General features: G+C 59.5%; 2 protein-coding genes across 3 annotated transcripts; both read left to right on the top strand.

Annotated features, from left to right (window-relative positions):
• The first annotated feature begins 2,448 nt into the window (after positions 1 to 2,448).
• Positions 2,449 to 8,362, top strand: ATP6V0C (ATPase H+ transporting V0 subunit c). The gene is made up of 3 exons (XM_014849005.3): positions 2,449 to 2,926; positions 7,271 to 7,454; positions 7,607 to 8,362. The coding sequence occupies exons 1-3, from the start codon at positions 2,848 to 2,850 to the stop codon at positions 7,809 to 7,811; spliced, it is 468 nt and encodes a 155-aa protein (XP_014704491.1). The 5' UTR covers positions 2,449 to 2,847; the 3' UTR covers positions 7,812 to 8,362.
• Positions 8,363 to 8,440: 78 nt separating this feature from the next.
• On the top strand, positions 8,441 to 18,840 carry AMDHD2 (amidohydrolase domain containing 2). 2 transcript variants are annotated; one of them, XM_044747287.2, is made up of 11 exons: positions 8,441 to 8,669; positions 8,945 to 9,081; positions 9,163 to 9,302; positions 14,491 to 14,545; positions 14,696 to 14,908; positions 14,990 to 15,078; positions 15,170 to 15,314; positions 15,389 to 15,496; positions 15,670 to 15,738; positions 16,702 to 16,803; positions 17,169 to 18,840. In XM_044747287.2, the coding sequence occupies exons 1-11, from the start codon at positions 8,587 to 8,589 to the stop codon at positions 17,255 to 17,257; spliced, it is 1,230 nt and encodes a 409-aa protein (XP_044603222.1). In that variant the 5' UTR covers positions 8,441 to 8,586; the 3' UTR covers positions 17,258 to 18,840. The 2 variants fall into 2 exon arrangements, with proteins under 2 accessions (XP_044603222.1, XP_044603223.1); XM_044747288.2 differs by lacking the exon at positions 16,702 to 16,803 and having other exon boundaries at positions 8,486 to 8,669.
• Positions 18,841 to 23,126: the final 4,286 nt, after the last annotated feature.

Raw genomic sequence — 23,126 nt, 5'->3', positions numbered from 1 at the left:
GATCTGAGTTTCACTCCCCCACTTGCTGGGTGGCTGACCCTGGGCAAGGCACATAACCTTCCTAGGCCTGTTTCCTCGTGCCCAAAATGAGTGTAATGGTGCTAACTTCTTCAAAGGGCCATTGTGAGGACTAGATAATACCCCAAAAAATGCTTAGGGGGTCGTTGAAGGATTCCAGGAGGAGAGTGTCTGGGTCACATGTGCCAGTTAGAAAGATCCCGTGGCTTTAGAGTGAAGAACAGGTTGAGGGAGCAGGGAGGAGGCCTGGATAGGCAGACCAGGTTAGAGGCTGTGAGAAGACCCAGGCCAGAAATGAGGCCTGCCCAAGGTTGGGGGCGGAGCTGAGAAGTTGCCATCTCAGGGCTCGGTGAGTAATGGAGGGTGAGCGGTGGCGTGACTCGAAGGCTGCTGTGCGAGCGGCCGGGTGGAGGGTTGTGTGTTTTGCCCGAAATGGAAATAATCGAGTGGAAGTTGGTGGTGATGGGGCTTGGTGAGCTCAGTTTGAGACATGCTGGTTTGAGGTGTCAGCAGCCCCACTGGGGACCCAGTGTGACCTCTCACACCAGAACTTGGACAGAAAATGAGAGAACAGTAATGAAAGCTGACTGGCTTCCCAGCCTACAGCAGGAACCGTCTCCCAGACTGCCCCGTCATACCGGGGTTATATGTGTTTGGCCCACGGCTGTGCTTTTGGCTGTACTGTTTCCTCAGGTGGACTGTTCTGCCCTTCTTTCCTTGGTCGGAATTCTCCCCTGTATGCAGCCTCCTTTGCCCCCCAGCCAGCTCGAGCTCCCTGGCCTAGGCTCCCCTGGCCTCGCCCCTAAGTGCTTGGAGTTGTGGGGGCTGGGCCTGGGCCAGGAACTTGCACATTCCGCTGGCTCCGAGGACCATCAGGGCTGGAAAGGGACAGGTGAGGGTCAGGATGGCGTAAGGTGTAGGATAAAGCTATGGCAAGGATGTGATCGCCCAGGGGTAGGATGGGGTGGGGCCGGGGGAGCCCTGGGAACACCCGGGACCTGCAGTGAAGCTGAGGCTGCAGCGCCTGGGCCTGTCCTTGCAACTTCTTGTGACTCCAGGAAGGAATGAGGGTGTCAGGGCCATAGGAGGTGGGCTGGAGAGAGAGGAAAGGGTGTGGAGAAGTGGACAGTGGGCCGCCGCAGCAGAGAGGCTCATTCAGACAGCCTGACAAATGTCCCCCGGCTTACAGAAATGGCGGTCACCAGTGACCTTGGCAAGGGCGAGGAGCTGGGGAGGAGGTGGAGACACGGAGTGAAGATTCCTCTTTCCAGAAGTCAGAGGGAGGTAGGGAGGGGCTCTAGCTGAATGACATCCTCTTTTGAAATGGGGCAGACCTGGGCACTTCTGTGGTTTGCAGGTTCAGAGGGTGGCAGAACTGACCTTGCCAAGGGGAAGAGGGCATGATGGAGGTTCCTGTTGTGGAAGGGGAGGCTGAGTCCAGCAAGAGGGCCAGGCCAGGGGAGGTGACCCCACCACTCACGTAGAGAAAGTTGAGGACAGCTGCTACCCAGGCTGCTCAAGGAGAGTGCTTTAATGCCGGGACCAGGGCTTGGGGCTCAAGGGAGACCCAGGACTGGGTGGCAGCCACCCAGGGTGCCTGAAATGGAGGGGACAAAAGGGCAAAGGGAACCAGAACTGGCGGGAAGAGATAAGGCAGCTGGTTGGGGTGCTGGGACGGTCAAAAGGGATCAGCAGGGTAGTGCCAGTCACAGGCCAGGCCAGGCTGCCTGCCCGGCTGAGAGGGCACTGCTCACGACTGCTCCAGAAATAAAGGTGGCTCTGCATGTGCGGGCTTCGCGTGGGGAGAGGCAGGAGGACAGGGGTCCCAGAAAGTGCAGAAAGCCGGGGAAGCCTCCACAGGTCGCAACACTGACAAGGCTTCAAATCAAAACCAGTCATGCCTACATCTTGAGGGGCAGAGACAACCCCCTCAGCTGAAATCTGGGTCCCTGATGCAAGGGAGGGGATAGATGTGGGAGAAGGGGCTTCTTTTCCTTGGAAGCCAGAGGAGAAATCACCAATTGCTGGGTCGGGGGCTGGTGGGTCTGGGTGTGGAGCAGACTGGGGACAGGCTGCGGGTGGGGCGACCCGGAGACACAGGAGGGCTGCGGGCAGAGGCCAGCACTTCACAGGTGGTGTGGGGGCTTTTCTGGGGGCTGGAGAGGAGGTCGGGACACGAGATTTAGGCTCCATCTGCTCGGACGCTCAGATGGCCCCAGGAGTTGTAAAGACGTCCCAGGGACACCGTGGTCCTAGGTCCCTGGGGGCAAGGCTGCGACAACCCCGGGCCAGCTTCCACGCCGCGAACGCGAAGAAAAGCAACGCTCGGAACTCAACACCGGCAAACGCCGCGCAGCCGCAGAGGAGGCGGGGCACCTCGAGGTCCCGCCCCATATGCTAATATGGCGCGCCACCGCCCCGCCCCTGCTCGGGGGCCGGACGGGCCCAATGCCGCGGGGTTCAAGAGGCCGGAGGCATCCGACAACGTCCCCGCGGAGGCCCGGGTTGGGCACAGCGCCGGGGTCCGGGCCGGCGGGGCGGCGGCACAGCGCGGGGGCGGTCGGCGGGCCGCTAGGGCGTTCCGGGGCCATGGCGCCCCCCACCGGCGCGAAGTGGTACGGCCTTAAGGGGCGTGGCCCGGGTCATGTGACGCGGCCGCGGCCGCCATTTTGTTCTGCGGAGCTGGTATTTAGAGCGCAGCGGCTGACGGGCTGGGTCGCCTTCGCAGCCGCCTGCGTGCTCGGTCCCTCGCGCCCGCCCGCCTGTCGCGCTCGCTAGCCCTCGTCCCTACCTCGGCTCGCTGAGTTCATCCCCACCCCACCCGCAGACATGTCCGAGGCCAAGAGCGGCCCCGAGTACGCCTCCTTTTTCGCGGTCATGGGCGCCTCGGCCGCCATGGTCTTCAGCGGTGAGCGCCCGGCAGGAGGGACCCGGGGAGCGGGGGCGCCGGGGTACGCGGGCTCCTACCTGCAGCCCGCCGGGGTTCGGTGTGTGAGGTCACGCTGACGTAATGCCAGGCTGTTGGGGGTCCCGGGCCTCACGTGACTGCGGGAGGGGGGTCGGGGCCCCGAGGGCGGCGGGGGGCCTGCAGGTGTCCGGAGCGCAGGGCGTGCGGGCTGGCCCGGGGTGCGCGTCCCCTGGGTCTCGGGCGGGCAGCCCTGCCGGCCGGCCGTGTCGGTGCGGGGGTGGGGCGGCGGCGCCGCTGCCATCTTAGCCCGGGAGAGGCGGGAGGGAGGCTGGGGTGGGGGCGCGCGGTCCTGCGCCTGCTCCGCACCCGCCCCCCCAGTCCTGCGGGCAGGTGACATCACACCTCAGCGAGCTCCCCCGACGCGGGCCCGGCCGGTCCGTGGGCGACGGGGGTGAGGGTCGGACCCTGGCGCTGCCCCCAGGTCCGCGGCCCTCGCCCTGTGGCGGCCCGCCCCCCTCCGCGGCAGGGCAGGTGGGTCTGTGCGCAGAGGCAGGTGCTTCTGGCTAGGGCTCGTTGCTGTTCCCCAAGAGCCCTGTCCGTGTGCGGGTTGATTGGGGAAAGCTGGGCTGAGCCGGCCGGGATCCCGGGGTGGGAGTGTGTGGAATTGGGGGAGGAGGGTCAGACAGGCCGAGGCCGTGGGACGGGTGTCGGGGAGGCAGGCCTGCGTCAGCGCGGTGTGTGTGGACGCCTGCCGAGAAGGTCTGTTTCGGGGTGGGTGAGAGGGCAGCATGGAGTGTCAGTGTTGAGGGGATTCAGGTCCGAACCAACGAACGAATGAATGAATGACCTTCCTCCCCTTCCCTGAGGCCTGGAGTTGGGAGGATCTGCCCTAGGCATGGAGAAGGGTCCTTCCTGGGCTCTGGAGGGCACCCTGGTTTTGAACTTGGGTCTTGACAGTCCTGGGGTGTCGAATTTGGTGAAAATTGGTCTCCGTGGGAGAAAGGCCCTTGGGCTAGGCCTAGGAATGTGGGGCCCAGGGAGGTGAGTCCTGGCCCAGCTGCAGCCCCGGTGGACTGATCTGATCTGGTCTGGCCTGGTCTAGGTTTCTTTGCGTAGGTCTGGTTTTTGGCTTTGATGACCCCGCCCTGCCACACCCTACCTGGTGGACTGGGGAAGCTGCCTGTGCAGGTCTGTGGAGGGTTTGGACTCCAAACAGTCCCTGCTGACTGTAAACACCTGTGGGGTGGGGGCTAGGGGGCTCTGCTCTCCTGGGGGCCTCCCTCTGCCCAGACCTGCCTGCCAGTCACGAGCTTCTGAGTGAGCCCTGCCCTTCCCATCATGTGCGAGGAAGGGGTCATTTGTGGTGGGAGAAGTGGTCTGGACTTCCCCTTCTGTCCCAGGCAACGCCTGCTCTTTCCACATCTTCAGGGGCTGCCTCTCCAGCACCTGCCAACAGGCTGCCCTGCCCCTTCCCCCAGCCTTCTCTGCTTTCTGCGTCCAGGGATTCTGCTTTGCCCAGCCACCTGTGGGTTACTACCTCTGGCTATCATTCATTCATTTGACAGGTCTTGGCTGAGCTGCTCCTATGTGCCAGGCACTGGGGGCCATCGTGAAACTTGAATTCTGGCTGTCACTGCTTGCTCCTGAAGCCCTGAGTTTGCTTCCCAGCTCTTTTTCTGTACCCAGTGCCCGGCCTCCCTCTGGTCACCAGATGCTTTTCTTTTTCTCCTTCTAGAACTTACTTGGTACTTTTGGACTGAGCCTGACTAGCAGGTCTCGGGAAGTTACTGAGAACAGAGTATCCTTGATTTAGGGGTTTTGCTTGCCACGGGCTCCTGAGGATTGGGGCTGCCCACTCCTGCTCCCTTCCCCTCACAGGGCTTCATGTGGTCCTGCAGTGGCCAACTTCTCACTAGGCCAGTTGGGTCAACTTCTGACTTCGTTTCTCCCTCTAACCTTGACTTTCCCCAGGGCTTGTCTTCATCTACTCCTTGTGCCTACCTGAACAGGCCCCTCAGTTCTCTGGCCTTGGGTCTTGCTGCCAGGCCGACTCCAAGCTCTGTCCCCAGCTCCTGGCCTAGAACCCCCCCCCCACCCCCCCCGGCCTGTCTAGTGCTTGGCTGATTGGTCTTCTTACAAAGGAACAAGGTCCACTCTCAGGCCTCCTCAATCTTCCTCTCCCATTCCGGCTTCCCCTTTTTCTTATGACAAAAGTCCTGTCGATTCTTTCTTCATCGTGTCTTCCTCGAGGCTGTTGGCTGTTCCTTTTTGGTGTTTTCTGTGACTTCCTCTCTGCTCATGGACACCCTGTGTTTGGTCCTGTGTGCCCAGAACTGCCTCCTGATCCCACTCTTTTTGTCCCTCGCCCAGTCTGGAGCCCGTCGGGCTTCGCCTCCAGAGCTGGCATCCAAGGCCTTCCCGGACACCTGCTGCTGCTGGGGCCAGTCTGCTTGTCCCTCTTCATGGCTGTCTCTGTTTCTTCCCTTTGTTCCTCTTGCTGCCTCCCTGCCCCCAGCCATATGACCTTCCTGCTGTCCTCTGCAGAGAAAGGCCCAGCTCACTTCCCACCTCTGGCAGGGTCCTGCTACCTGGGATGCCGAGTTCCCTGTGATCGGTTTTCCACCCAGTGCCCTGTGTCAGCCTATGCTCTGCCCCTTGAGTAAAGAGCCATGGTATTGGCCTCTTGCACATATGAGAGACAACCTGACGTGCTGGGCCTGCAGTAGGAGCCCAAAATATACACTGCAACCAGGAGAGTTCCTGGGAAGGCCTCACAAAGACCACCCCCAAGCCCAGGGCTGATCGCTCTGAGTGTCTAGGCGTGGCAGTGTTGGGGTGACCCCCTGACTGTGTGGAGGACGCGGTGTACACCCTCTGCCCCAACCCCTGCTTCCTTCCTTCCTGCAGTCACTCCCAATCTGGTGCCATCCTGGTTGGTACCTCTCTTCATGTTGTCTGGAATCCTTTTTCTGCTCACCATCACTCCTCCGCTCAGATGTCACCTCTGCAAAGCCCTTCTCCAGAATCCCTCACTCCACTCTCCTGAAACATGTTGCTGTGCTTGGCGGTGCTGTGTCTGTCTCCTCGCCAGGCTTAGAGCCCTGAGCGCCTCTGACCTCATCCTTCTGGGCACTGAGTACTGAGGAGGCATCTTCTGTGGTCCAAGTAGGTGAATAAAATGTGAAGAGGAATGGCTGGGATTTGTCCTGGTCCCTTCTACCTCTGACTCATGCTGTCTTCTGCTCAAGCAGTGCAGTGGGACCCTGGAGGGCAGGTGTCTGGAATCAGAAGAGCCACCTGGGCCCCCTGTGGCTCTCTGTTCTGGGCAAAAGTTACTCTAGACTTCAAGGACAGAGGCCAGGAGAGGAGAGCTTTCATGAAGGCAGCATACCCTAGGAAGAAGGAGGAGGGACAGCATCAGAGGAGACCAGGCCACCCTAGAGTCCACCCCCCACCCCCGTTACTGGAGGCCTCTGGGAGAAGCCAGACTTCTGTGAGCTCAAGGCCACTGCATGCAGGGGTGCTTCTGGGAGGTCTGCCGAGGCCATGTGGTTGGGCTGGGTGATGGCTCCCCAGCCCCATTGTCTTCCCTGTGCCCTCTCCTCTCCCTGGCTCACCCTTTCTCCTCTCTAAACTCAAGGGTCCAGGCCTGCTGTGTGGCTGAGGGTGTGCTCAGCCTTTTGACACAGATGCCACTGCTCCCAGCAGTGTGTCCCAGGGCTGGGAGTGGTGGGGAGTCGGGAGCTCTGGCCTGAGAGGACAGGACTTGCCAGGCCAGCTTCCCCTGACCCTGCAACGGTGGCGGCTTTCTAGCAAGTTGTCTCTGGGGCTAGCCCCTGGGCAGGCGAGCTGAGTCTGGCCTGCTCTCTGGGCTGCTGACATGGAGTCTCCCTTTGCTTTTTCAGGCCTTTTTGACCTGAGTGCCTGGGACTCCAGGTGGGACAAAAGATGCTCAGAATCTCCAGCAAGGCCTCAGGGGCCTGGCTGCCTGTTTCCCTGTGTAACTGGGCCGCAAGACCTGGCGCAGCTCCTCCTCGTAGGTTGCAGGCAGCTGCGCTGAGGTTCCCTGAGAGCATAGGGTCTGTGTGGCTGACTTGGGGAGTGCTGGTGAGCATAGGTCAGGGTTTCACAGCAGAGCAGGAGGCCAGATGAGCCAGACAGCCATAAGGACCTCTGGTAGAGGAAAGAAACAGTTATGTGGCTGCCTCCTGCCCCTGGCTGGGTGCCACCTTCACCTCCTGTTTGCCTGTGCTAACTTGGGGTGGCCCTCAACTGGGCCACAGCCACCCCCAGGGTCCCGGCCTCAGGTGCTCTGGGTTCACCTCTCCCCTCGACCCCTTACAGCCCTGGGTGCCGCCTATGGGACAGCCAAGAGTGGCACAGGCATCGCGGCCATGTCCGTCATGCGGCCAGAGCTGATCATGAAGTCCATCATCCCAGTGGTCATGGCTGGCATCATCGCTATCTACGGTCTGGTGGTGGCAGTCCTCATCGCCAACTCCCTGAATGATGACATCAGTCTCTACAGGTCAGTGCTGGGTCCCTCTCCCCATGCCCTGCCCTCCCTCCCAAGGGTCAGGCCACCCTACAGGACTGGGAGGGCTGGGGAGGGAGCATGGCCTGTGACCCATGCCTGCCCAGCTAGCAGCTAACATAGATCCTGTGTCTTCTCTTCCCCAGGAGCTTCCTCCAACTGGGCGCGGGCCTGAGTGTGGGCCTGAGCGGGCTGGCAGCAGGCTTTGCCATCGGCATTGTTGGGGACGCCGGCGTGCGGGGTACTGCCCAGCAGCCTCGGCTATTTGTGGGCATGATCCTCATCCTCATCTTCGCTGAGGTCCTTGGCCTCTATGGTCTCATCGTCGCCCTCATTCTCTCCACAAAGTAGCCTTTGCAAGCCCACCAGCCACAGAATATGATGTAAAGACCACCCCCTCCTCATTCCAGAACGAACAGCCTGACACACTTGCACGGGGCAGCTGTCCCCCCAGTAGCTGGTCTTGTAAATGCGCAGTGTCCTAGTGCCCATTGTCCGTTGCCCCTGGCCTTGCCCCCACCCGCCCCGTGCCGTGGACATCTGGGCCCACTCATTACCCATCCAGGCTCCCGACCAGTGAGGATGCAGGCCCCTGGCCGCCCCCACCCCCTGCCCTAGAGTGCTCTGTGTATAAGGATGAATTAGAGTTGTCATTTTCTCTTCACTGGATGTTTATTTATAAAGATTTGACCTGTTCATGCGTCTGTGGAGCAGCCCTCCGTCTCCCGACTATATAGTAATCTTAGGTAGAGTGTTGCCTTGTGGGTTACCGTTTGCTCTGAGACTTCTCGGATGGACCCACCCTCCTCCAGCCCTGGCTGCCAGCGCCGCGGGGCCGCGTGCTGGGCCTGCCGGGGCCTGGCGCCGAGCCGTGTCCAATAAAGTTCTCGGATGTGACTGGACGCCTGTGTGCACTGCTGCTGTGGGCGCGGGTTCGGGGCGGGGAACGCGAGCCTGGCCGCCGCGTCACTGCGGACTGCGGGGCGCGCCGGTCACGTGGGCGCGCGGGTCACGTGGCGCGCGCCTCAGTCAGCTGAGGGTCACGTGAGCGCGGCCACGCTGGGGCCCCCGGTTCGGCCGCGGGGCTTCCGGCGCCGCCCGCTCTGCTGGGTTCGGGCGGCTCACGATGCGCGGCGGGCAGGGCGCGGCGCGGGCCCCGGTGCTCCAGTTCACCAACTGCCGCATCCTGCGGGGCAGGGCGCTGCTCAGGTGGGCGCAGCGCCGGCGGGGCGGGCGCTGGGCGCTGCTCCGGGGGCGCGGGGCACGGGGCCGGCTGCTGCTCGCGGGGCGCGGGGGCCGGGCGCTGCTACCCGGACGCGGCTGGCCTCGAGGGGCGCGGGGCTGGCGGGGCGGGGGCTGGGCGCTGCTCCGGGGGCGCGGGGTCGGCGGGGCGGGGGCCGGGCACTGCTCCGGCGGGCGCGGGCGCGGGGCGGGGAGCGGAGGCTGGGCAGGCGGTCCGAGTCCCCGCCCCGCGCTGTCCGCAGGGAGGACCTGTGGGTGCGCGAGGGCCGCATTCTGGACCCGGAGAAGCTGTTTTTTGAGGAGCGGCGCGTGGCCGACGAGCAGCGGGACTGCGGGGGCTGTATCCTGGCGCCCGGCTTCATCGACGTGCAGATCAACGGTGTGGTGTAGGGCCCAGGGGGTGGGAACCCAGGGGAGGACCTCTGAGCACGCTGCGACCCCTTCTTTTCTGTGGCTGCAGGTGGATTTGGCGTTGACTTTTCTCAGGCCGCGGAGGACGTGGGTTCGGGGGTCGCCTTGGTGGCCCAGAGGATCCTATCTCACGGAGTCACCTCGTTCTGCCCCACCTTGGTCACCTCACCACCCGAGGTTTATCACAAGGTGAGGTCAGGTTCTCTGCCTCCGAAGAGGGCTCCAGAAGCAGCCAGCCCCTGAATTTTCAAATCTCCTCTCCTCTTCTTTCCACCGTAGACAATCTTGGCGCCTGCATCTCGTTTCCTCCGCTGGCCTCTCTCTGCCAGGGCCTGGGGCGTCACCCCTGGGCTTTCTCACTCAGGTGTCCCCTCTGCCTGGTCTCTCTAAACGCTCTGCCATCGCAGTGGGACTGCCTTTGCAGCTGTCCCCACAGGCCTCCACATTTGCTGCCTCAGCACCTGTGCTACCCCCCACCCTCCCCACCCTGCACTCTGGCCGCCTCTGCCTCCGGGCTCCAGAAGCTGCCTCCTTGACCAGGGCTGCTGGGGACTTTCTCATTGCCACATCCATAGTTGTTTTTCAGGCCCATCCCCCCTAACCTGTCTGTGCTGTGACTGGTGAAAACACCTTCCAGAAAGTAGCTCCGTTGTCTACCCCAGGCCTTCCTGCTGCTCTTGTCTACACCCCCGCATCCTTCCACTTTCCTCATCTGCAAGTCTTGGGATTCAGTCATCTGTGGTACATTTTTCCTTTAAAAAAATTGTATTTTTCATTCAGGTTCTTTAGTTTTGCTCTTTGCCACGTTTTATTATTCTTTCTGTTTGTATGTTCTTTTTTTCTGAGTTATTTGAGAGTAGGTTGCATTCATCAAGCCTCTTTACTTCTGAATGCTTAACTTTTTCTTAAAAGCAAGGATATTCTCTTAAGTGAATGCAATTGAGTTACTGACTTTAGAAAATTAGTAGTTATCTATCCCTTAACCTACTATTTTTGTTCCACTTTTCTAGTTTTCCTGCAGTACAGGATCTATTCCAGGATCAGGGATTGCATTGCCCACTGTGGGGTTCCCTCCTGGGTGTGTGGACGCAGAGTCAGAGCTGGGCGCTGTGAGAGGCCGCGAGCTGTGGGTTCCGGGTTTGGTCCCGGCCTCCTGACTTCACTCATCAACTGGGAGACTTAGGCCCTCCTTACTTCTTTCTGAACCTCGGTTTCCTCAGACCTAAAGTGAGAAGAATAATGGTATCCTTTTCTTAGGATAGGTGGGTGCTCAGCACTGTGCTTGGTACATATTAAGCACTTAGTAAATGTCAGGTATGGGTATCTTTCTGGAAATTTCTCCCAGCTCTTCCATCACAGAGTCAGATACTGAAAACTAAGCTCATCTTCCTGCTGCAAACTGGCCCCTGGTTCTGGACATGCCCACCCTCTTGGCCCCCATCCTTTGTGCTCTTGCTTCCTGCTCCCCACCACTGAGGCCTAGTGACTGTCACCCTAGCTTCCCAGTGCTCTCCTGGTTCTGGGTTGTGCCAGAGTGACATTCTTAAGGCACAGGGCTCAGCACGTCACTCACAGTCCCCCACCCCAAGCCCCCTTTATCGGCAGGATAAACACCACTCTCCTGAGCACTCCCTCCCTCCCTGCCGTGGAGCTCTGCTCTCCCCCCAGCACATTCCAGCCATTCCAGGCAGTGTCCTCTGCTGCCCCCGAGCCCTCTGCCCACAGGCCTTTCCTTTGCTCCCTCTGCTGCACCAGCTGCCCTGCGTGCCTCCTTGAAGCTGGGCTGTCTGCCCCTGCCCTCACACACTGCATGTTTGGCCAGCGTGATGCAGACTGCAAGGTCTTCCTCAGGGCAAAGAGTCGCAGCCAGTAGGAATTCTATCTTAGGTTTTCTTCCTGGCACCAGTCATCCTCCAGAAATGCTTACCGGATGAGGGGAGGCAGAGAGTAAGCTGATTTACGGTGGAAATCGTGGAGCACTTTGAATATGAGAAATTTAATACTGATATTCTCTTGGAAACCACAGGACTGTTCACTTGTGTATCTCCCCCACCATCCACCCCACCTTCGTCCAGAGCTCCATCATACCGGGCAGAACTGGATTGCTACTTTGTTGGAAGTTACTGAGGTCCTTTTTCATCGTGTTCTGGTCCATTGAGACCACCTGCTCTTTTTCTGAGGTCTTCTCCTCCAGCCTCACCGTTTGCTACCCTGCCAGGAGGAAGATCTGATTGCGTTGTTCTGTGCATCAGGTCCATTGTCTGCTGAGCCAAGATGAGGCACCTCAGGGTGACAGCCAGGCCATTGCCTCTGGCGCCACATGCCCTCTACACTTTGACCTTTCCTGCCTTGAACATGTCTTGTTCTCTTCACCTCCAGACTGCTGTTTGTTCTGTTCTGTCCACTTAGTTCTCTCTAGCTTTCCCTTTTAAAACTCTGTTCTGGAAAAACTCAGCCATTATCTTATCTTATTTTTTTTTGAATCTTTAGTGAACTCTTATACGTCACCTGGCCTGTTAGGAAAAACAGAAGCTCTTTGCCGCCACTGGTTCCCGCCTGGAGGCAGTCACTTTCAGCTTAGGTGACTCTTGGAGGTTGCCCTCAAATCGCTCAAAAATATGCTACTGTTCCTACTTGTCTTTTCGGTTTAGGACAATTTATGTGCGTATTGGCTTCTCCCCAGGAAAGATAAGGATTCGTTCTCTTTGAGCCCCTTGCACGTTCTCGGGCCCTGACGGCCCCATCATCCCCGTGGTCCCCAGTTACCTGTGGTTTTGATGAAAACAGTCCTCAGGACCCACAGCTCAGTTACGTTTCCCTGCCTGTCAACTGTGTTTCCCTGGGAGCTATTCATTGTTTGCGTGGCGTTTCTATCTACTGACTCAACGCCATGCTTTCTGCAAGTTGTCCTGCTCTTCTTTTGGGATAGTTAGACGCAGCGAGCCATCCATCAGTTCGTCTTCCTGCGGAAGCCTCTGGGACCTGCTCTTCCATTGTTGGCTACTGCCGCTCCTGGGGTCGAGCTGTCCTGGGATCTCCCCTCACTAGGGGGTCGCCTGGCCTCGTCTTGCTAAGTCTCTCTGTCCAGAATCCTGTGTCGTCATTTTTGCTGGTGTACGCCTTTGTTTTTTTTGTTTCTTTTTTTAGAGATTGGCACTGGAGCTAACATCTGTTGCCAATCTTTTTTTTTTTTTTAATTTCTCCTCGCCAAAGCCCCCTAGTACATAGTTGTGTATTCTAGTTGTACGTTGTCTGGTTGTGCTGTGTGGGATGCTGTCTCAGCATGACCTGATGAGCGGTGCCATGTCCATGCCCAGGATCCAAACCGGCAAAAACCTGGGCCGCCGAAGCGGAGCGCACTAACTTAAGCCCTCAGCCACACAGCCTGCTCCTATGCCTTCATTTTGGTGGAGCACATCTTCCGGTAGCTTCCGGAGAAAGGGGTCATGGGAGAGAAAGTTTTTGAGATCTTGAAGGTCTGAAAATGTCTTTTCTCTTAATTCGTGGCTTGGCTGGGTTTCAATTTTAGGTTAGAAGTCATTTTCTTCCAGAATTTTAAAGGTATTGCTGTATTGTCTTTTAACCTCCAGGGTTGCTGATGAGAAGCTGGACACCGTCTGACCCCTGATCCTTTGTGTGTGACCTCTTTCTTCCCTCTGGAAGCTTTGCCCCTGGGTTCTGAAGTCTTAGGGTGATGTGTGGGGTCCTGGGAGAGTTCATCTGTTGTGCTGGCCGTCAGCAGGCCCTGTCCATCTGGAATTTCAGTTTTGGTTGTTTGCTTTTCTTGAATGATTTCTTGATGTTCTCCTTCATTTCTCTGTCATCTCTTTCTGGGAGTTGTTATTCCACTGTTGGGCCTCCTGGATGGCTTCTGTAATTCTTTTCTCTTCTCTCTTTCTGTTTGGCGCTGCTTTCTGGACATTTCCCCGGTTTTTACCTTCCAGTTCTTCTCTTGAGTTTTTCACTTCAGTACTTGCGTATTTTTCATTTGCAAGAGCTTGCTTTCCTTCCCAGATGTTCCTTTTTCCTACACTCCATCCTTGTTTCATGGGTGTGAGGCTTCTTGCGCGTGCGCCTCTCCTGGCTCTCTACGTCCCTGCCGGCTCTGTCCTGTTGTTTGTGGCGCTCTCCTTGTCTCCTCTCAGAGGCCTGTCCAGCCTGCTGGTGAGCCCTGCTTGTCGGCTCTGTGGGAGGACAGGGACCAGCAGGCCACTGGGAACACCGAGCCTGGGGGCAGCTGGAGGCTCCCTTAGGTCGAGGTCCCTGAGTCCTTTGTCTTGGGCCTTTCTGGTGACATGCTGAGAGCGTTAAGAACATAAACTTCCACTGAATTGCCCCATTTTCTGCTGTGCCTCGACCTGCTTCTCTCCTAGAGACCCTCTGGTTTACTTCCCCAGGTGCTTGGTGGGCACACTTGAGAACCCGGCTATTCTTTAATGCCGCTCCTGTTGTTGGTCCCCCCCACCCAAGGCACCAGGTGCTGCTGAGGCCTGAGCCAGTGGGGGGCCGTGTGGTGCCTGTTTTCTCACTGTCCCCACCACGCCTGCCTGCCCATATCTGCCAGCATCTGCGTGCTGGGCTCCCAACTCAGCTTGCCCTTCCCCCATCCTCTCTGTCACACTGGTTTTAAGCCTCTTAAAACTCCCTGTATCTTGTTTGGGATGGGGACACGCTGGTCCAGCAGGCTCACCCCAGGGACTCTGCCGTGTCCTGCTCCCTGTTCCACATCCTGAAGGGGGTGGGCTGGGACACCTGTCTGCTCGTCCACTTCTGAGGCATATAATGTGAGGTGAGCCCCTGTCGCACACAAGTGGCCTTCCTGATTACGTCCAGCTCCTGGCACAGCATGGCCATGCCTTCAGTGCCCGAGCCCCCGGCCCCATCACACTGAGCTCTCTGGCTGCCCAGCCCCTGCTTCTGCCCGTTGCTCTGCCTGGAGTACATGCCCTCGTCCTGCCTCGGGCCTGCTTCCTCCTCCTCCAGCTCAGGGAGGCCGGGCCAGTGCCTTGTCTGGGTCCAGGCCCTTCTCGTGCACCCTCTCCTGTGTCCTAGCTGCTGCCTGGACTGGGGCCCCCTTGAGGGCCAGGGCGGTTGGAGTCACCCTCCGTGCTCTGTGCCTGCCCCCTGCCTGGGAACTCTCTGCTCGCCTCCTGGTCCTTGTGGAGGCCAGTCTCACGTCCCCAGGGGCCTGTCATTTCTCAGTGCTCCTAAGTCTATGTCCTGCTGTTTCTGAGTACTGAGTTTTCCCTGACCATGGTAGGGGGCCTTCTACCATCTTCTAACACCTGAGGGAAGGCCAGTGGGGGCTGGGCTGAGCTCTGACCTCTGACTTCAGCTGGGCTGTGGGGGCAGGGCTTTAACAGCTGGTTCCCCCCAGGTCCTTCCTCAGATCCCTGTGAAGAGTGGTGGTCCCCATGGGGCAGGGGTCCTCGGTGAGTGGCTGACCCCTCTCCCTGCCCCCACCCTGGGAGGCTCCTTGGGGATCTGTTGGCAGTCCCTCCCCCTCCAGGTGCCCAAGTGGGGAGGGAGGGCAGGGCTGCAGGGTAGGGGCCTGCTGGAGCCATCTGCTCCCCTCCTCCCAGGAGTGCACCTGGAGGGCCCGTTCATCAGCCGGGAGAAGCGGGGTGCTCACCCCGAGGCCCACCTGCGCTCCTTCGAGGCCAACGCCTTCCAGGACGTGCTGGACACCTATGGTTCCCTGGACAACGTCTGCATTGTGACACTGGCCCCTGAGCTGGGTCGCAGCCATGAGGTGATCCAGGCGCTGACAGCCCGTGGCATCTGTGTGTCCCTAGGTAAGGGGCCTGCCTCTGGGGCTGGGCCCACCTGGGGGTCCCGGGCTGGGTGCAGAGTCTGAGTCTGGGTCCCCCATGCAGGGCACTCGGTGGCCGATCTGCGGGCTGCGGAGGAAGCGGTGCAGAGTGGGGCCAGCTTCATCACCCACCTCTTCAACGCCATGCTGCCTGTGAGTGCTGCCCTGGCTCCTGGGCGGGCTGTTGGGTGGACATGGGGCTCCTCCTGCCGCTCAGCCGCCCCTCCTGCCTGCCCCTGCCCAGTTCCACCACCGTGACCCGGGCATCGTGGGGCTCCTGACCAGTGACCGGCTGCCCCCAGGCCGCCACATTTTCTACGGGATGATCGCCGATGGCATGCACACCAACCCTGCTGCCCTGCGCATCGCCCACCGGGCCCATCCCCAGGGTGAGCGGCTGGGCAGGGCGGGGGCAAGTGGTCAGATCAGGCAGACCAAGTCCTGAGGCCCCTTACCCTCTCAGGGCTGGTGCTGGTCACCGATGCTGTTCCTGCCCTGGGCTTGGGCAATGGCCGTCACACACTGGGGCAGCAGGAGGTGGAGGTGGATGGGCTGACGGCCTACGTAGCAGGTGAGTGACCCCCGTTACTGCTGACTACCCACATGAGAACACTTCTCAGCCCCTCCGTGCTGGGATGCAAGAACCTGGACGTCGTCCCCTGCCAGCCTGCTGGCCGCCCCCCACGCCACCCAGCATGCCTGGTGGCCCCCAGCCCCCCCAAATTTGCCCTCTCTGCTCTCAAGGCACCCACACACTGAGTGGCAGCATAGCCCCAATGGACGTCTGCGTCCGGCATTTCCTGCAGGCCACAGGTCAGTGAGGAGGGTGGGTGTGTGCGTGTGTGTGCGAGTACGTGTGCTGGGGTGGAGGCTGCATCTGAGAGAGGCTGGAGGGGAGCGTGGGGCCAATCAGGGCCCTGTGCCCACCTCTCTTGTCTGGTGAGGTGCCCAGGAATGCGGCCAAGGCCCCGCCTGCAGGGAGCTTACAGGCACAGGGAGAGGGCGGTGAGCAAGCTGATGGCTGGATCCGGGGTGAGAGGCGGTAAAGCCACAGCACCCAGACAGGGAGGGCCTTGGCCTGGGGCCTGTGGGATCCCAGGATCTTACAGGTGTGGAGCTTGGGGAGCAAGGTGGTTGTCAGGCCTCTGGGGTCAGGCTGTGTGGAGGCTTCTCAAGGGGTCGGCATGTTCTGGGGGATGGGAGGGGGTGGCCTGGCAGAGGTTGTTGTTGGCCAGGCCCTGTGAGGCTCTTGCCAGCACCCCAGGGCTGGGGCGTCATGCTGGGGGCTACCAAGGTCCAAAATGCTCTTTAGAGCAGCAGGGAGGCTGGCCAGGGGGCAGGTGACAGTTGTGGCCTAAGGGGTGATGTGGGGGCAGAGAGAATTGGGTTCGGTCCTTTGACCTTTGCAGGGGGCGGGGCAGAGCATCAAGCCCCAGGTGGCCTCTTGGATGCCCAGGCTGCTGCTTCCTTGTGGGGCTGTTTTCCCTGGGACCCAGGAGGAGGGAGGGCTGCGGGCATTTGGGTCCAGAGCATTTTGTCAGTGGGGAGAGCATCTCTGTGGGGCTGGGATGGGTGAGTGGCTAGGAAGACAGCACCTGGCAGTGTTCTCAGACTAGGGGGAGGGCGGGGTCTCGCCAACGTGCTGCAGAGTCCTAGGCTAGGATGCCCCCAGCCCCCGTCCCTGGGACTTGGAGCTTTGGGGCCATCGTGGGGAGGGGCTGCTGGCAGAGCTTGCTGGGGGTTGGTGGTCGTCACCCAGCTCTGTCCCCCGAGCAGGCTGCAGTGTGGAGTCAGCCCTGGAGGCTGCGTCCCTGCACCCCGCCCAGCTGCTGGGGCTGGAGAAGCGCAAGGGGACCCTGGATTTCGGGGCCGATGCAGGTCAGGCCCTGATGTGGGGTGGCCCTGGGCAACCTGAAGACTTGGGAGTTCTCAGGGGGCCAGGGTGAGTGGGTGGGATGTTCCCTGTGCCCAGACTGCCTTGCCCGGCCACCAGCCGCAGCCTGGGCCCCTTTTCCCAGCAGGCCACGCTCTCTGGCTTCTGAGACAATGCCAGGTAAGGGGCTGCTGGGAGCTTTGTCCCTCATCCCCTGCTGCCAGGAATTTTGGTTCCAGGGCCTCAGTCAGTATGTGAGGGGTCAGGGCGTCCTGCATGAATTGTGTCCTGGGCCTCAGTTTCCCCACCAGCCTGGTGGGGGGGCAGTGGCCCCACCCCTTCCACCTCTCACGGCCCATCTCTGACCCAGACTTCGTGGTGCTTGATGATTCCCTCCACGTCCGGGCTACCTACATCTCAGGCGAGCTGGTATGGCAGGCGGAGGAGGCCAGGCAGTGACTGAGGACCACAACTGGGGAGGACGCCCAGCCCCAGCCGGACACTGTCAGGGCTGGGCCATCGAGGAGCTGGTCTCCAGGAAGCGAGTGGGAGCCCTGCCTCAGGTGGACGGCCTGGGCCTGCGAGGTGGCTGGCTGGCTGGCTTGGATAAACGTGCGCCCCACAGGGGCTTGCCTGGTCTCCGAGTTTTGCTTCAAAGCAGGGCTTCTTGCTGTTTCCGCTGTCATGCTCGTGGGTCTCCTGGGGGGCTCTTCATTGCTTAGGGTTGAGAGTGGCTGGATTCCAGCTTAGCCTAGCCTTGTGGGGCCTTGTGGGGCTCCAGTGGAGGTGACAGGGCCCTTCAGTAAGACAAGTGTGTCTGAGGCCTGCAGACCCACAGGCAGACGTGCTGGTTGAAATGGATGGAATGGGGCAGGGGAGCCTGGGCTGTTGGGCTCCCTGGGTAAGCCAGCTTCGAGGCGAGTGGGCTTCAGGGGGCGCTGCTGGCTCTGAAGACAGCCACGATGTGGGGCTCAGACGGCTGGCCTTGGTGCAGCCCTTCCTCCTTCCTACTGGTGCAGTCCTCGGAGCAGGAGGGCACAGACTGTGTCCCAGGACACCATTGACTGTAGTTTGGCCACCACTCTTCCTGCGTCTGCTGCGGAGTCCACTAGAGGAAGTGTCTCCAAGCCCAAAGTGACAAAGATGGTCACAGGTTCCTGTTGTGTTTGAGGGTGAACAACCTGGGGAGAACAACCGATGAGGCAGGGCTGAGTGGGGGCCTGGGGTAGGGGCACATGCCCTTGGGGTGCTGGGATGCGGTGTGCCCAGTGGTGACTGAGCAGCTCCAGCACTGTGCCAGCATGAGGGATGTGGCCCAGGGCCCCTGCTATCTGCCTGCCCCTCCCTGGTGGGGAGGGGGCTGAGGTGCTGTTCAGCTGGTGCCAGGCCACCTAAGTGCTCTCGGAACCTTGCTCTGTTCTGCTACCAAAAATCCAAAGGGATTTCTTATTTGTCACCCCCATTTCTCAGATGAGGAAACGGGCACCGAGTCCCAGAGCTGGTGAGCACCAAGGCCAGGGTTTGGCCTGGCCCAGCCATTTCTGGGGCCTCACTTCCACCCATCATCGTGCTGCCTCTCTGGAAGGACCAGGGAGGGGCCAGTCGAGATGGTGGTCAGCAAGGTTGACGCCAGAGATAGTAGGAGCCAGCACCAGCGGGGACAGCACTTCAGGCAGTGTGTGCTGCCCCAGAAAGGTGCAGTGGTACAGGCTTAGTGTGGGAGACACAGATGGCCACCCTGGCTGGAGAGAGGGGACCCAGGGGGCTGGAGAGGGGTCACGCGTGGTGAGCAGGGCCCTGCAGCTGCATGGAAGTTTGGGTTTTATTTGAGGTGTGGGGGCAGCTGCTGGAGGGTTTTATTTTTAAAGTTGTGGTAAAATGCATATAACATCTACCATTTTAAACATTTTTAAGCTTACAGCTCAGTAGCGTTAAGCACACTCACATTGCTGTGCAACCATCACCGCTGTCTTCTGCGGAACTTTTTCCTCACCCCAATGGAAACCCTGCACCGAATAAACACGCTCCCATCCCCTCCCCCAGCCCTGGCGCCCACAGTTCACCTTGTTTCCATGAGTCTGAGGCCGCAGGCTTTTAAACAAAGATGCGCTGACGTTTTAAGTGATCCTTCCGGTTGCTGCGGGGGGCGGGGGGTTGCCAAGGATAGCAAGAAGACCCTGAGGGGCTGGTTGTGGGGTGGCAGTCGAGTTAAGTGGGGGACCGGCTTGCCCTAGTGCAGGTGCGGACTGGGCGGGGTGGGGGAGGTGAGGCCAGGTGTGTGCCTGAGTCACTGGTGGGTGGGGGTGACTTTCACTGGAGGGAGGAGCTGGAGTGGGATCCCTGGGGAGGTGGCCTGGCGTGCTCCCAGCATCTCCGTGGCTTGTTCTGTGTTGTGCGTGAGTGGGAGGACGAGGGCCCTGTGCTGGTGAGAGCTTCCGCAGGGGCGACGGGCTAGGCCTGGGTGGCCGCCGCGATACGACTCCCCGCATGGGGGCGAGGGCCACCTGGCGGTCGGGCCTGGGATCTGCGGAGGCTTCCACCTGACGCTGTTGGACTGCGCTGAGGGCATCCGGGTTCGAGCCCCGCCGATGAGGCGACCCCTTGCGAAGCTGAGGGCTCCGGGCGCACCGGAAACACCGCGGCGAGCGATGCGCTCGGGGCCTGGCGTTGATTCGTGCGGAGGATCTGGGTGGTCCAGGCCGGACAAGCCGCCTTGGGAGTGGGGGACAGACGGTATCAATCAAGCGGAGAGTGAGGCTGCGCCCACGCCCGAGGGGGCGGGGCGTTCACAGTGAGGCCGGTCCAACCCGCTCCTGTCGCGACCCTAGCCTGCGGCCCAGGCGCCGGGTCTACGCGGGTCTGCAGGACCGGGATGGGTGCGGCGCGCGGGGACTCGCTTGCTGTGGAAGAGGCTCCTTCCTGAGGGGCGGGCTCTGCCGGCGGCCAATCAGGATCGCCATGAGAAGGGAAGCTCTGGGGCCAAGCAATGGGGAAACGGGTCGCCCTCGGACCCAGTTAAGGGGCGAACCCGCAGCCGAGAGCTCCAGACGGCGCGACCAGAGCGGGCGCCGGGGACCCGGAGGGACAACCCGCCGCCGCGCTCTGCGGACCGCACTGCACCCCAAGCCGCCCCTTTCTGCGCTCCTCCCCGTCCCACTGCGTCCCGCCTCCCTGCGCACCTTCCGCCTACAGCACGTCCTTCCCTATACCGTCCCGTCGAGCCCCCGCGGGTCCCCGTACGCCCCAGTCCTCCTCGCGCCCTTCTGCGCCCCTTCTTTCCCGCCCCGCTCTCGTTGGCGTCGGGGAGTTGAGGGGCAGGGCTCCCCGCCGGCCCCTTTCCACCGTCTCACCGGGCCTCGCCCCACCTCGGAGCTTCTCTGGCTCGGAGCTTGTCCTGGGTCCGGGGTCGGGAGCCCGGGTGGACACAGCACGGGGGTGGCACGAGGAGGGTGGAGGAAGGGCGTCTCCGCTCCTGGGCCACCTCCTCAGCATCCTTCCTCGCTCTCAGTCTTCGGGCAGCTCTGGGGGCACCCAGCTCGGCCCCGAAGCCGCAGCCCTCTCTGAGCCGCGCGTGCCTCGCACTCCCCCCCGACCCAGTTAACAGCTCAGTATGATTCCTTCCAACCTGATCCTGAACCTCTTTCCACTTTGGGGGCTTAGTTTCTTTTATGAACTGGGATTGCACTTTTGATTGTGCTTTGCCCTTTGCTTTTTTTTCTTCTTCCCCTGAGGAAGGTTCGCCCTAAACTAACATCTGTTGCCAATATTCATCCTTTTTGTATGTCAGCCGCACCATAGCATGGCCGCTGCAGAGCCGTGTTGGTCGGCTCCTAGAACCTAACCGTGGCTGCGGAAGCAAGCGTGCACAACTTAACCACAAGGTCACAGTAGGTCACAGGCCGGGCCTCTGGCTGCTGCTTTTTTTTTTCGTTTTTTTTCTTTTTTTTGAGGAAGATTACTTCTGAGCTAACATCTGCCGCCAATCCTCCTCTTTTTGCTGGGGAAGACTGGCCCTGAGCTAGCATCTGTGCCCATCTTCTTCCACTTTATATGTGGGAGGCCTACCACAGCATGGCTTGCCACATGGTACCACGTCCGCACCTGGGATCCGAACCGGCAAGCTGGGCTGCCAAAGTGGAATGTTCGAATTCAACCGCTGCGTCACTGGGCTGGCCGCCTGCTCAGGGTATCTAGAAGGCAGATGGCATCCTGTGGGTTCCTCTTCCCTCGTGTGGCCACAGCAGGATCTGAGAAGGGGCTTCTGTATTAGTGTCCTACTGCTGCTCTAACAAGTTACCACAGACTGAGTGGTTTAAAAGAACACAAATTTGTCACCTTACGGTTCTGGAGGTCAGAGTCAGAAATTTGTCTAAATGGGCTAAAATCAAGGTGGTGGCAGAGCTTTGATTCTCCCTAGAGGCTGTAGGAGAGAATCTGTTTTCTCACCTTTTCCAGCTTCCAGATGCATTCCTTGGCTCATGACCCCTTTCCATTGGCAAAGCCAGCAACGGCCAGTCAAGTCTTTCTCATGTTGTGTCTCTCTGACCCTGGCTCTTTTTTATTTTTCTTAACGTGTGCTTTTTGGTGAGGAAAATTGGCCCTGAGCTAACATCTGTTGTGAATCTTCCTCTTTTTTTGGTCTTCCCCAAAGCCGCATACGTAGTTGTATATCCCAGTTATAGGTCATTCTAGTTCTATGTGGAATGCTGCCACAGCATGGCTTGATGAGTGGTGTTTAGGTCTGTGCCTGGGATCCAAACCAGTGAACCCCAGGCTGCCAAAGCGGAGTGCGAGAACTTAATCACTCAGCCACAGAGCCGGCCCCTGACCCTGGCTCTTTCTCTCTCTCCCATCTCCTAAGGACCCTTGTGATTATATTGGGCCTCCCTGGATGATCCTGGATAATCTCCCTATTTTAAGGTCAGCTAATCAGCAACCTTAATTCCCCTTTTCCATATAAGATGACATATCCACAGGTTGGGTGATTAGGATGTGCACATCTTTGGAGAGGCCGTTATTCTGCCTACCATACCTTCTAGAGAGAAGGGCCCAGTTCAGGGCTCCCATTGGCCGGGTCTAAAGGAGATCCTACATTGCTGTTGTCACTGCACACAGGTGCTCATTTCCCTACATGCTTACCAACACTGGATGTTTTCAGTCTTTGCGATGTTAACCAATTTTTGGAGTCAGTCCATTTTAAGCTGGGGAAGTCAAGGTTTAGGGAGGGAAGTTACTTGCCTGAGATCTCCTGCAACTTTCTGTTGCCTGGCTCCTGGTCTACTTTTTTTCTCACGTAGCAGATTTATATGGGAGGACATTTTCCCAGGTGGCTTTCCCATTGGCTTACTTTGGCATCTTTCATCCACCCATCTGCAGCTACCAGCAAGTGCATCTTGGGAATCTCAGGCATAGTGACCAGGGACTTAGCAGGCAGAAGCAGGAGACTACACCATTATCTTTTGTGAGCCCTCTTGTCTCTCCCTGACTGGTCTCCCTGCCTCCGCTTTGCCTGGTACAGCCCTTCCCTGGCTCCCAAAACCTCCATGGATGTGGGCCTGGCCCACCTCTCTTCCCTTGTCTCTCCCCGTCTCTCTCTGCATCCCAGCAGGATTAGAATCCTGGCTTTGCCCTTGACTAGCCATGGTGGCCAGCCTTGAAGATGACCCCCAGTGATCCTACCTTCTGGGATTCACACCCTTGTCCATTCCTCCCACATGGTACCAGGTTGTTCTGTGTGACCAATAGGATGGGACAGAAGTGATGCTATATCACTTCTGAGATTAGGTTATAAAAGTCACTGTGGCTTCCATCTTGGGTGTGCTCTCCTTCTCTCCAGTCACTCTGGGGAAAGCCAGCTGCTGTGGCATGAAGACACTCAGACAGCCCTGTGGAGAGGCCCCCATGGTGAGGAACTGAGGCCTCCACCAACACCTGGGTGAATGGGCCACCTTGGAAGGGATCCTCCGGGTGCACTCCAGCCTTACATGACTTGACATCCCAGCTGCAACCTTATGAGGGAACCATGAGCCAGAGCCACCCAGCCAAGCGGCTCCTGGACTCCTCACCCACAGGAACCATGAGATAATAAATACTTGTTGTTTTATGGATCTAAGTTTTGGGATAATTTGTTACACGGCTCTAGATGACTGATACTCTAGCTGTGTGATGTGAGGTAAGTTCCACAGCCTCTGAACCCCAGTTTCCTCCCCTGTGCCATGAGGGTGATAGAAGTGAGTGAAAAATACATGAAGTAGAACAGGCCTAGTGCAAGCATGGCCTGGTTTTCAGTGAGTGCTTCACACTCCTGGGCTGTGTATATAAGGCAGCC

The sequence above is a fragment of the Equus asinus genome, chromosome 14 (assembly GCF_041296235.1).
Source record: "Equus asinus isolate D_3611 breed Donkey chromosome 14, EquAss-T2T_v2, whole genome shotgun sequence".
NCBI classification, from domain to species: domain Eukaryota; kingdom Metazoa; phylum Chordata; class Mammalia; order Perissodactyla; family Equidae; genus Equus; species Equus asinus.
This window is presented reverse-complemented; position numbering and strand designations above follow the sequence as displayed.